Here is a 14,498-nt window from a genome sequence, read left to right as displayed (position 1 = left end):
GAAATGAATCACTTATAAGTTTATCAAGTGGAAATCTGCTGTACACCAATGGAAACAGTGAAAGGAGTGAAGGTGGAGTTGGGTTTCTGGTCCATAAAGATTTTAAAAACAACATTTTGGAATTCAAAAATACATCACCAAGAGTGTCAAGACTAATACTCAAGATTTCTAAGAGATACAAGCTAAAGATTATAATGATTTATGCACCAACATCGAGCCATGACGATGAAGAGGTTGAAGAAATGTACACCGAAATTGAGAGTCTTCTACATGAGCAGAAAACCCACTACACTATTATTATGGGAGACTTCAATGCTAAGGTTGTAAAAAGACAAAACAGCGCAGAAAGGGGAAACTATAGGAAATTTTGGAATTGGTGAAAGAAATGAAAGAGGTGAAAGACTTGTGGAATTTGCAGAATCTCAAGGACTGTCAGTAATGAACACCTTTTTCAAGAAAAGGGTGAACAGAAAGTGGACATGGAAGAGTCCAAATGGATTAACTACTAATGAAATCGACTTCATCCTCACTAACAGAAGATATATTGTGAATGACGTTACCGTCCTGAATAAGGTAAATGTTGGAAGTGATCACAGAATGGTAAGATGTACACTTGATATAGATGTAGGAAAGGAAAAAACTGACTTGAGTAAATAATACAAAGGTCTTTGAGATAACAGAAGAGGAGAAAAAGCAGTATGTACTGGAACTTAAGAACAAGTATGAGCTTCTGAAGACTGCTGAGGACCAAGATATCGACGAGGAATATTACAACTTTTTGAAAGTGATAAAGCCCAAGAAACCTATAGGGAAAAAGAAATCCAAAGAAGAAAAAATTAGTCAAGAAACACTTGTCATGATGAACCGAAGACGACAAATGAAAAACAAGAAAAACACTGACAGGGAGAAAATTGAGTATACTGAGTTATGCAAAACCATTAGAAAGAGACTCAGAGAGGACATAAGAAGATTTAACACAAGAAAAGTAGAACAAGCATTAAGGGAAAATAAAGGATTTAAATCAGCAGTAATACAGAAAGACAAATGATACCGAAACTGAAGAATAGCGATGGTGTACTTATAAACAGCAGAGAAGGCATAATTCAAACAGCAGAAGACTACTATAGAGAATTATACAAGGAGCAGAGAAATGATGCCAGCAGTGGGGAAGATGGATTGCAAAGTAGCAACACATACGACATACCCAACATTCTTCCTGATGAGGTAGAACATGCATTGAAGAAAATGAAGAATGAAGAATCAGAAAGCCCCGGGAGAAGATGAAGTTACTGCAGAGTTGTTAAAATTGGGAGGAAGAGACATAACACAAAAACTGGCAAGGCTCTTCAAAAAGTGCATTAGAAAAGGTGTGACACCTAAGCAGTGGAATAATGCAATCATAGTTTTGCTGCATAAGAAAGGAGATAAATCAGAAATTGGAAATTATAGACCAATTAGCTTGTTATCCAACATCTACAAGTTGTTCACAAGGGTCATTACTAACAGATTAGAAAGAATACTTGATGAGAATCAACCGAAAGAGCAAGCTGGCTTTAGGACAGGATTCTCAATTATGGATCACCTTCACGTAATATCACAGCTAATGGAGAAAGCAAATGAATATAAAACACCATTATGCCTGGCATTTGTGGATTATGAAAAGGCATTTGACTCCATACAGCATAAGGCAATGTTTCGGGCACTGGAAAGACAAGGCATAGATACCCCATATATTATGATTTTGAAGAAAATATATGAGAGTGCTACCTCCTTTATTAGACTAGACAAAGACAGTAGGAAATTTAAAATCGAGAAAGGAGTTTGACAAGGAGACACAATATCTCCAAAGCTGTTTACTGCTGCCCTTGAGGAAGCTTTCAGAAGATTAGACTGGTTGCAGAAAGGAGTCAATGTGAACGGAGAGTACCTAAACCATTTACAATTTGCAGATGACATTGTGGTCATAAGACACGATCCCAAAGAATTAGAGGAAAATCTTAATCAGTTATGCACAGTTAGTAAGGATTTTGGACTAAAGATGAATATGGCTAAAACAAAAGTAATGATGAACAAGTATGCCATGGAAAGGGAAATAATGATTGAAGGAGCAGTAATTGAAAAGGTGGAGTCATATACTTATCTGGGACAAGTTATTAGCTGTAATAATGATAAATGGCTGGAAGTCAAGAGAAGAATAAATTTTGGATGGATAGCGTTCAGGAAATACAGTCACATACTGAAGAGCAATATCCCAGTTTGTCTGAAACGTAAAATAATGAACCAACGTATACTCCCCACCATGACTTATGGAAGTGAAACTTGGGCACTCACCAAAAGAATGGAAGAGAAGCTGAGAACTACACAGTGAAGAATAGAATGAATTATATTGGGAATCAGACTGTTAGATAAGAAGAGAAACACATGGATTAGGCAACAAACTCAAGTAAAGAACATTCTTATCAAAACTAAAGAACTAAAATGGTCTTGGGCAGGACACATAGCTCAAAGACATCAGATGGACTAAGAAAATCACAGAATGGTATCCAAGAGGAGATAGAAGAAAACCTGGAAGATAAAAGCGGAGATGGATAGATGAAATTCATGAGTTTGTGGGTAGTAAATGGATGGCCAGTGCTCAAAACAGAAGTAACTGGAAAGTTGCTGGAGAGGCCTTCATCCTGCAGTGGATTGAAAATGGCTGATGATGATGATGACCAGGATAGCACTAGTTAAGGCAGTTTTCTATCTAAAAACACAACAGACTGTGTGTGTGTGTGTGTGTGTGTGTGTGTGTGTGTGTGTGTGTGTGTGTGTGTGTGTGTGTGTGTGTGTGTGTGTGTGTGTGAGAGAATCAATTCACATTTAACCTTTCTTGTCGTTTTGTCACATCTGGTTCCCCTTATTGAAAACTGAATAGGAACATGCATATCAATATAAGTCAAAAAGTAAGAACTGATCAGCAAAGCTTACACAGATTCAAAGAGTATGAATCTGTGTAAGCCACTTATCTCAGTGTTTACTCATAGCAAGCAACTTTAATCATTAAAATACAACACAAATTAATTTTATAAATGCTTAAATCTTACAGGATTACTACAAGTGATATTAGATTTTCAAAGACACCAGACATTCACTATGAGGATTATTTATTCAAATTTGTTTAATAAGCTGTTCAATTAAGCCTCTATAAAATTTCTGTATCCTTATATAAATGAGGATTACTTTCATTTTTATTTTACCATATTAATTTATACAATAAAAATGGTCAATTCAAAGTTCAAGGACACACAAAATACACCCATTTTGATTGAAATAGGGTCAGAGTATCTGTACAGGATGAGAACATGCTGGAAATTAATCAAGAGAAATATTTAGTCTGCTATTCTTATTAACACTGTGCAGAATTTTCTTAATTGTCATTTAAAATATTAATAATCTTTTAGTTTTGCTGTGGTAGACATTCTTGAATAGATAAGTTAGCGCTTTAATTTAGTCAATATAAGAAATATAGATTGGTAAGTTTTATTTTTACAGCCACTATTAGTCGTACAGTTATCAGTATACAAGCTGTAAGTTAATATGTTAAAATAAGCATTATGTATAATTGTACATAATTACCCATTAAAGAGAGTATATATGTATGTGGTATTACTTGCTGTTTAATACATCTAATTCATGCAAGAAAGGGTGACATCTCTTTTTTGCATTATTGATTTCAGCAAAGTTCATGCTTTCATAGTAAGCATGAACTATGCTACATGAGTCATTGACCAGTTAGAATAGCTGAGAGTGGTAGACAGAAAATGCTCAATATAGAGTAGGAGATTCAAAATTGCTCAAAAATGTTTGATTACAGTTGCAAAATTTTACCTTGGCTGTGTGGAATCAAAATTTCTTTTTTTTTCCCCCTGTTGCTATCATCTGTATAAATAAGTCACTATTTACAGAAAAAATTAACCATAAAAACTGCTTGAAAGGAAAATATTACACAACTATATACTAAATTATACTAAGCATAATAAAAAAAAACAAAAAAAAACACCCTTATTTTTGGAACATTAGAGCTGTTCAATTTGAAAGTGTAAGTGCACAGTAAAATTTTTACTTCTTTTGTCTCAGCAAAGTAGGGGAAAAAAAAAACGCCGAAATCAGTTTCCATGACTATTCTCTTCTCTGTAAAAAGGTAAAAGGTAAACTGCAGCCATATCAATCTACTGCAGGATGGAAGCCTCCTCAATGATTCATGTTAAGGGAAATGGACCATAATCTGCCATGCTGGTCCAGTGTGGGTTAGCGAATTGGCCATATTTAGCAGTCAGGGGCTTGAACCCTGGTCTATTCATAAGTGTGCTACTGCACTCCCACTCTTACTGTGAGCGGGAGTACAGTAGTACAGTAGTACACTACAGTACAGTAGTACAGTAGACCACTCGACTATGAAGGCCCTATGGAGGCCCTTCTCTGTAAATGGCAGCTTAATTTATGCACACAAAAAACCCATGGTAAAATTTCACAACTGTACATTGTTCAAGCCATGATCCTGCACTAGGTAAGACTACAGCTGGAAACCGAGTATGCACCCCTCTCTCTCTCTCTCTCTCTCTCTCTCTCTCTCTCTCTCTCTCTCTCTCTCTCTCTCTCTCAGCATTGAACTAGTCACCATTTCATGAAAGTGCTTTATGACCAGCTTATGTAGCTGGTAGCAGTAGTTATCAGTATGCTGCTAAGTTTACTGGATGAGCAGCAGTGCTGAAAGAGAAATGTCACCCTTCTTAGTGAAGAATGAAAAAAAATCTGGGAATAACTGTTCAGTTTGATATGAAGTTCTCTGAGCAGTGTAGGCAGGCTGGCAGGACAACTCATGTGGTTTGTCAATGATATACAAGAATTTTGCTCATATAAGGTGATTACCCCATTGTATAAGAGAATGGTTAGGCCACACCTTGGGTACTGCATACAGGTCTGGATGCCTCATTTGTGGGAGAATGTAGATCTGTGAAATAAGTGCAGAGAAGAGAAAAACAAGATTAGTGAGGGGGAAAAAAAGGATGCTCTTACCTGCAACTGCAAGTTGCAGGTAAGAGCATCCTTTTTTCCCTCTAGGTGCCTGCAAAGAGATTTGACTGAGGTGTGTTTAAGGCTTTTATATAATAAAATACTGGATTGTGTAAGCTCAATGCCAAAGAAATCCTCCTCTTGCTCAGACTACACATATAACGGGCCATACATTCAAATGGTTGAAAGATAGACATGAGGATTTGCCTACGGCCAAGGTAATTGACTGTTGGAACAAACTTCCATCTGTTATTGTGGAGGTTGGTAGTTTGAATAAACATCGGGAAGAACTAGACAAATTGTCAGAGGGAATGGACAAGTGATATATAAAGTGTTTTGTTTTTTGTTTTTTTTTTTTTTGGCTGATGCTGTACAAGCTTGCTTTCTTGTCATCTGTCTCTTAATATTAGAATTAGCAGTGAAAATAATGCAAGAAAGCAAGCTTATACAGCATCAGCCAAAAGAAAAAAAAAAAAAAAAAAAAAAAAATGACACCTCCCATTTCATCTATTCATTCCCTCCAACAGCTTATTTAGTTCTTCCTTGAATTTATTTAAACTATTAGTTTCCATAACAACAGATGGATGCTTGTTACAGCAATCAACCACCTGCTGGCTAAAAGCAAACTTCTGCACATCTATTCTGCAACCATTCTTCAATTTGAATTTGTGCCCCCTCATATGTATGGTCTGAGCAAGAGGAAGAATTCCATCAGCACTGAGCTTGCTCAATCTATTCAAAGCCTTAAACACCTCAATCAGATCACCTTACAAAATGCCTGGTAAGAGCATCCCTTTGTCCTGCTCACCAATCTTGTTGCCTTTCTCCATACTCATTCCAGCAGCTCCCCACCCTTCCTAAAATGAAGCCTATAGACCTGTATACAGTACTCAAGATGTGGTCTGACCATTGCCTTATACAATGGGATCATCACCTCCTAACCCCTGCTAGCAAAATTCCTGTATATCACTGACAAAACTCCATGAGCTGTCTTTGCAGTGTCATTAATACTAATATTACAAATAAAATCAAAATTTATCTAAAACTTTCATATATTCTAGTTTAATATTGCAATTCTTTATCCAAGTTAACTAAAAGGTGTTTGCATGTTTATAAACAACTTTTATTTAACATAATTGTACAATATTTTTCTGGTCAAAAAACACATGAACTAGTTTATAAATATGGATATTATAATTAGATTTTAAATGAATACAAACGATTATGTTTAAAAGAAGGGGAGAAAAACAAGCTTACCAGTGGCTTCAATAGAACTTTGACCAAGATAAGTAAGCAATCCAATGCTTTTTTCAAATTTTTCTCTTTCTGCTTTCTTTTCTGCTTCATGTTCTTTGTTAGTTCCTCCAAGGTATCTCTATGAATGTATATATTTATAGGCCACTACACATTGTACAAAAAATTATCTTTACTCTTTATGGAGTACATATACTCATAAAAGTTATATACCTCAAATATATTTGATATATTTAAATTAGATATAGAAATATAATAAAAATACATAAGTTTTCTAAATGGCAAATTCTAGCAGCTTCTTTTTAAAATTTATAAATCACAAAAATTCTGAAACTAAGAAAAAAATACTGCCTATCACATTTTTTTTTTTTGTTTTTTTTTCCGTTTATTCCAGTCTACAATGGAAGATGCTTAAAAATTTTAAGAATTCATCTCCTAGATAGCCAAAAGGGAATGTATGATTAATGCACAATAAGGTTTTAATGGTATCTCCTATTATATATAAAGTTTTATATATTTTTGTCAATTACTTTCAACATACAACTAAACTGCAACTCTTTCACAGAGTATCATGATTTCTAAAATAGCTATTTGTTAATCAATATATTCCATATCATATAGCAATGAAATCCAACAAGAGTGCTGATTATTGCTCTATATTGGTCATGTGTTTTCCAAGAGTTCACACACACATTCAATTCCAGTGAATTGAATCTGTGTGTGAACTCTTGGAAATTCCAGTGAATTGAATCTGTGTGTGAACTCTTGGAAAACACATGACCGATATAGAGCAATAATCAGCACTCTTGTTGGATTTCATTGCTATATGATATGGAATATATTGATTAACAAATAGCTATTTTAGAAATCATTATACTCTGTGGAAGAGTTGCAGTTTAGTTGTATGTTGAAAGTAATTGACAAAAATATATAAAACTTTATATATAATAGGAGATACCATTAAAACCTTATTGTGTATTAATCATACATTCCCTTTTGGCTATCTAGGAGATGAATTCTTAAAATTTTTAAGCATCTTCCATTGTAGACTGGAATAAATGAAAAAAAAAAAAACAAAAAAAAAAAAAAAAAAAGTGATAGGCAGTATGCCCAGGATGTTAAAAAAGGTTAAAGTTAAGAGTGCTACTAGGTTTAGATGGTTGGTTTAGCTGGTGCGACAACTTGGGGTTTGCAGCTGATTATTAGGCAATTATTATACCATTGATAAAGGAAAGGGAACAGGGATCTGTTTGGCCTGTTAACAATCAGGTTTTTTTACCAGAATGCACTGTTTCCATAGGTCACTCCCAAGTTTGTCTACAATGAGGATCTATTTGGTCTGTTATTAGCTTTTCTAGTACAATCAGCTTCTTTACCTGAATTTTGCTTCCATGGTGGTATTCCCAAGTTTGTCTGCTAAATGTCCTTGAGATGCTCAACAGGTTTCTACTTCAACAATCTCAGAACCAAATCCCTATCAAATAGCTTATTTTGGTAAACAATCAATGCTTAGGACCATATTTCTTATGTATATAACAGTATGGGAATTTTTATATATATTGACTTATGACAGCTATATTTTGCACACCAATCGACTCTTGATGAACACAATATATTTCCATCTTAGTTTCATTTAAAGTGTTGTTGAAATGCAAGGCACAGGTTTGTACAGAATGAGACCTACTGATCCTTTTGTTATTTAAGTAACCAGATACATCATTCATTACGTACTTTTTGGTGATTGTTAGTTTGCTGTCTTGTCTTTATTTAGTTGTAGGCCCACAGTTGAAAGGTAGTCTTCAAACTTCTATTTGCATTGCTACCCTCTAGTTAAATGAATCATTTGGTTGTGGATCACTGGATGTTATAAAATATTTCACATTGCCCACACATGATGAAGTCTGATTGATTTGGCAAGAAAGGTTCTGGACAGGAGATAAACAGGATAGTTCAGAGATCTTCTCCACCGGGAACTCTCTGTTAACTTCTCTGTATGATTCACAGATAACTTGTTTTGTCTGAAGGATGAATCTCATAATGCTAAGTATGGAGCCAGATAGTTTGAAGTAATCCTCAAGTACAAATAAGAGCTATGCTACTGTAAGCGGTTTTAATGTGTACAAAAGTTATGTTCATCTGGGACCTGTTATTGAGGGTGTCCTGTATTCTGATCAAGCAGATTAGTGGTACGGTAGTTGATATTTAGTATATTATTGTAGTCTGACATAGTCAAGTGCCCAATGCATTGTAATAGTACAGTTTAACCTGGTGTCCTAGGTTAGTCTGTCTACCTTAAGACACCAGGGTAATCACTAGTTTCATAGGGCACAGCTTTTCCAAGATTTGATAATGAACTTCAAAGTGGAATTTAAAAATCATCACTGTTAGAGTAAGACTGTTGAAGTAGCTGAATATGGAGCTTACTTTATTCACTCATTAGTCTTTAAGTAATATAAATCACTTATCCAAAATCTCACAATTTAAGCTCAAATCTTAAGCGTCAATTTCTCTGTAATTCTGATTTCGTGTTGTGGAATATCCCATGTATGCCTTTCACACAACATCTTATAATATTCTTGCCAAAATGATCACGTTTAAACTCCTTTTTAAGTAGATGGCATCCTACAGACAGTGGTCAGTAACCATTGGCTGAATTAGGATTCTTCACTTTTGGTATAGGTTTTATATAGTAAATCCTCTACCAATTATGCTCTTCTTACATAGTAAAACCTTCCTCATTCTAACCTGCACCATTCTTCTCTTCTTGGTAGCACAGTTTTCCACTGTCCTTCTACCTTCATTCCTTCTCCTATGCTTTCTGCTGGATGCCTCACAATATGCCAACATCATCTTGACCTGCACTTTTTATCTCTGCTTTGAGAAAATATCTTTCTATACATCAAAATAATTTTCTTCCTAGTGATATTTATTAAGCCAATGGGAGAAGCGAGATGCAGGTTATGTGGTAATACATAACAAATACTAAAACATGTAAAAAGAAACTTATTTTACTGTGGTAAAACAAGTTTCTGTTTAAGCATGGTCACTATCAACATGACCATGCGGTACCATGCTTGATTTCCATATGTAACATATTTATGTATTCATAGCAGAGAAAGAGAAACACAGTGTTGAAAGCTTCTGTAAGTATTTTATTTTACTTTATCAAAAGAAGCAAGTGCAGTGAGCAGGGGGCAAAGCCCCCTAGTTAACATTAAGAAAAAAGCAGGCCATACAGTATATATGCCAGCCTATTAAGGCTGAATTATTAAAAATATAAAATCTCAAGCTAAAAAAGTCTGTAGCTGAAATTTGAAAATTTTTAAAAATAATTACACTGAAAATTCATTATCGTTAATGTTACATAAAAAAATAGTGAAATTACAAGCTGCTTGGCCAAGTAATAGCATTAAACATATTACAGTAAAATCCTATTATAAAAGTATTTTTGAAATAGGATGTTAATGCAAATTTCACTATAAAAAATCTTTTTAGATCCCAAATGAACTCCACTTATTACTAATAAATCTCATTTGAAGGAATTGATTATAAATCTCATTTGAATAAATTTAATTTAAATGAATTGATTATTATAAAAAATTCAGTAAAATGAATTAATTTTGGCATTCACCTACATATATAATGAGTATAAGAAGAAAAAAGAAAAAAAACTGTCTGTAAAACTTATAATGATTAATGCAAAGACTAATAAGCACTAAACTGCATTTCCACTTAACAGGATCTCATTGTAAACAAGTGTTGTCAGTTGATTCCTTATTGTTATCATAATGTATAAATAAACATGCCCTTACTGAAATTAAGATTACAGTAACTGAAAATTTTTATTTACACTACAAAAAAAGATGAGATTTGTGAGAATGAAAAGTTAAAAACAGCCAATGAAGGTTTACTATAACTCTTGGCAGGTAGATTCTTAGTTAATTTAAATGTAGGTTTGATTACATTGGTTTTATTACTAGATTGGTGTTCAAAAATTCATCACAATGTCAAGTGCATCACATATAACTGGAAAAGAAACAAAGAAATACTGACATTTTTACACGAAGAATAAACTGAAGTCCTGAAGGTCATGGATTCTGGTATGAAAAAGTGAGCTGTAGCAAAAAAATTCATCATCACACTTGAAAGGCTGTGCTCAAACTGAAAATGAGAAGGAAAAAAAAAAAAGAGCAAATGTGGGATACCAGCAAAAGAAGATATATAGTGCACTTTATGATATTAATAAAGACACATTTTCCTGGTTTCAGAATGTTCCTTCCAGAAACATTTCTATAACTAATCCACTCATTCCGCAAAAAACATTAGAACTGGAAACTGTTGTTGTTATTTGGTTTTTAGGAGCATTAGCAACTAAGGCCATATTGCTCCGGGAATATGCGGTGGTCATTTCCTGACCTTTCCGCATTTTCCGCATCCTCCGTATTTGGTGGTCACTGGCTCGAACCCCGGTATAATCAAGAAGTGTATGCTAGGCATTGCTGCTCCTGCCCACCTGGCTACGGAGGCGCCCTAGAACTGGAAACTATACTTGGACACAACAGCAAGTGTTGTCTGGGTCAATAGGTTTCGTGACACCATGGAATTTTCTCAAAATTAATTTGTGGAGAAGCAAATGATTCCATTAGATAAAGCAAATTAATATAGGAGAATTATAAAGCTGATTAAGGATTACAGTTCAGGTGACATTTTTAATGGCAAAGATAGGATGATCAACTGTTGCCAAATTGCAGACTTGCTATAAGGAGGAAAAATTTTGTTGAAATGCACTGGGAACTGAAAAGATGAAGCCTTTAATCACTGGAAAAGAAATCATGCCTTATTTATTGTTTCGAAAATATTCTTTCTGCCAAGCTAAGTGAATTGCGTAGTCACTCAAGACTTATTTAACAAGTGGTCGAAACAGGTTGGTGAAAATATGAAACAATCTAAATGCAAGATTTTAATGCTAATCAACAACTCTACTGCACATGATGTGCTTCTGCATCAAGAAAATAGTTGATCATATATCTACCAACTGTACTGTCATTTTGCAACAAGTGGATCCAGGCATAATTTGCAATGGAAAGCTCACTACCAAAGTGCCATTCTGAAAAAAAATTTCTTTGTTACAGCATTTACAAAGATGATAAAATTAAAATAAAGTATGCAATTTGATACAATTTCTGCAGTTGGAGTTCAGTTACAAACTTAATAATTGTGAAATCTTTGAAAAAAGATTCCATTATAAACATCCACCAAAATTATTGAACAAGAAGTCAAACTAGATGCCGAAATTGAAACACTATGGAAATCATTTGTTTCTATGGCAGGTGTTTCAAGAAAAAATTGGTTTTAAAGGTATGTAAGTGCAGATGATGATTTATGCATTATGCATGAACTAAGCAATAGTGAAATCATTGAAATTGTGACAGATGATGCAAAGCCTGGAGAAACTGATGATGAAGATGCTAACGGAAATGAGGGGGATGTTTATTTATTGGAGAGGACAAAAATGACCATCACAGAAGAAATCAGAATTATACAAAAAGTAAGGCAGTTTCTAGTTGTAATAATGTCCCAGATGCTATTTTGGGGCAAATAAATATTATTGATGAATAGTAATTGATAACTGAAACAAAAACCTTCTGGCTTCTTGTTCCTAAAATCATTAACCTTATCTGAAGAAAATAAAATGCAGATTATTATATTTTGCATATCATTTTGTATTAAGAGGCAAAAAAATTAACAAAGTTCTTGATCTAGAATTTTTTTTGGTGTGTTTATTAAAATTTTATATTGTACTTCATTTCTTGCAATTAAATATTCTTTGCATAACAAAATTTTGGTACAAGGAAATGAATCATGTACCCCTGAAGTTCACTGTAACTACATTTTACTGTATCTATTTAAGTAGCCCATCTGTGCTAATAAACTTACTTGGGCTTCTTCAATTTCACTAAAGAAATTTAAATGTTTCTCCTGAAAGCTCTTGTTTTCATTTTTAATGACATCTGGTTCATCTTTATGACACTTTGCCTTATTTCTTAGAAACTCAGTTCTGGCTTCTTGTTCCTAAAATAATTTTATATTTTAAATATATTAAAAAACATTAATGGAAATAAAGATTACCTTCTGAATTAATTTGTAATGTGAATAAACACTAATTAAAACATGTAAATTTTTGTGTGCAAAGCATTACATAAGCTAAATTCACACACTATAGAGTTAATTAACTCTTTAGGTATCGTTAGGTATAGCCTGCACTCTACTATATACAACCATAAATTCACTGGACTGCGTACTGTGATCATGTATAATCAAGTTAACAAATATTTATGCAGTCATCCATTGGTTCTCAAATAAAGCATCAATTACAAATATCAGATGTCAGAAACAAAAGTTTTTGTCAAATATCTGAACAGCACTGAGATATTATGAGAGTGAAAAATTGTTTATACATAACTCAGAAGTAACACTTTATAGAGTTATGTATAAACAACTGATTATGACAGAAAGGCAAGCTGCAGTTTTATTCCTGCTAAAATGTTTTATCATGGCAGCATCAGAAGTGTATGAAAATTGTGAACCTGATGTTGAAGATTATGAAAATGTTTCATTAGATGAAACAAAGGTTAGCTGCAATGAGGAAATCCAATATTTTGAGGTAAGTTCAGATTCTGAAGGAGAGATCAGACATCCTGCAAAGAAGCAGGGGTTGAAAACAAATCAAATGAAATTGTTTATTTCATTCTTATATATCCTGATAAGAATGATTTCATTCCTAAAATAGTTTGATGACTAATTCAAGAATTATTAAAGTAGCATTTCCTGACAACTGTAATGATCTCAAGGAAGTGGACTTTTTCTTTTGAAAATGTTTAAAGAGGTTGCAAAATTAGTATTGAAGAGACAAACACTTATTTCATTAGCATAATTAAAAATGTGACAAAACTTTCACAATCATTAGGACAGTGGAAAGAAACGTTCATTTCAGAAATTTGTTTTATTACTATAGTTACTGAGGTGTGGCAATAAAGTTCTGGAATGGTGCAATAAAAAGAACACAAAGTGAAGGAACTCAAAAATGGTTTTATTTTTATTCAAAGTAATCACCACCTGATTGAATGCACTTATTACACCATTCTAAAGTTTCTGAAAAGAGTCAGCGAAGGCATCCAAATAGATGGTGTTCAGTTTGGTAGATACATTTTTCTTTACATCCTCATCATCCTGAAATCTCTTTCCCTTGAAGGCAGTTTTCACTCTGGAAAAGAGGAAATAGTCCACTGGTGCTATATCAAGAGAGTATGAGTAGAACACCTTTTATCCATTTGCGAATTTGTGCATCATGAGAGCCTGCTTCTGTTCAAACAATGACTTGGCTTTAAAAAAATACATTCATCTGCTCAAAACAACACAGATTTGGTTTAAAACATTTTTTTACGTGAAGTAGACTTATATATCCTCATTTACACTGGATCAACAACTGAAGTATCAGTAAATGCAAATTTAGGTATATACAGGGTTACTGTAATGAATTTACTTCAGCCATACATTGGTAAAGGTCACAGTCTGTATATCGACAACTGGTATACAAGTCCACTGCTTTCTAGGAAATAAAATTAAAAGAAAACCAATTCTTGTGATACTAAAAGAAAAGAATTCCACTTTTCAATTTGAAGGAAAAAAATCACCGAAACATGCAGCACAAATCATTCGGCACATATTAAAATGGCATCATATTGATGGACAAAAGGGAAGTTAGACTGCTCGCAACGCTTGAGGCAGATAATATGGTTGACAGTGGCAAAGTCAACAAGAAAACAAAAGAAAAATAATGAAACCAGAATGTGTAAATGCAACAAAAACATGGGTTCACTGAGCAGATCTAATATAATGCTGAGTTCAGTAGTGTATACTTCTACAGATACTGTTCTTCTGAATTGGCTTCTATAATTCCCACTCTCTCTTTCAAAACAGTCCGAACACGTGCCGCCACCAGCCAACATCCATTTACTGTCCAACTTCAAACCCACAGAACCAACTTTTCATCTTCCTCATTTATTCATTCAACTGCCGTTTTCTGGAACAACCTTCCTTCATACGTATTTCCTGAAAATTACAATCTACAGAAGTTCAAGTCCAATGTCAACAAATATCTTCTTTCGTCTTCTCAACCTCCAACCCAT

At 33.9% G+C, this 14,498-nt stretch overlaps 1 protein-coding gene across 2 annotated transcripts in view; it reads right to left on the bottom strand.

Annotated features, from left to right (window-relative positions):
* LOC150082536 (leukocyte receptor cluster member 1 homolog) overlaps nucleotides 1–14,498 on the bottom strand; it is a 38,568-nt gene that overhangs the window by 9,820 nt on the left and 14,250 nt on the right. For both annotated transcript variants that reach the window (XM_090378674.1, XM_090378675.1), the window contains exons 3-4: nucleotides 12,247–12,381; nucleotides 6,313–6,430 (exon numbers count right to left, since the gene is read on the bottom strand). In XM_090378674.1, the coding sequence (XP_090234800.1) occupies nucleotides 6,313–6,430; nucleotides 12,247–12,381 (253 nt within the window). The remainder of the gene's footprint in view (nucleotides 1–6,312; nucleotides 6,431–12,246; nucleotides 12,382–14,498) is intronic.

This window comes from Mastigoproctus giganteus, chromosome 7 (assembly GCF_048544385.1).
Source record: "Mastigoproctus giganteus isolate SK-2022 chromosome 7, ASM4854438v1, whole genome shotgun sequence".
Taxonomy (NCBI): domain Eukaryota; kingdom Metazoa; phylum Arthropoda; class Arachnida; order Uropygi; family Thelyphonidae; genus Mastigoproctus; species Mastigoproctus giganteus.
The sequence above is the reverse complement of the archived record's forward strand: the minus strand, read 5'-3'. Positions and strand labels throughout refer to the sequence as shown.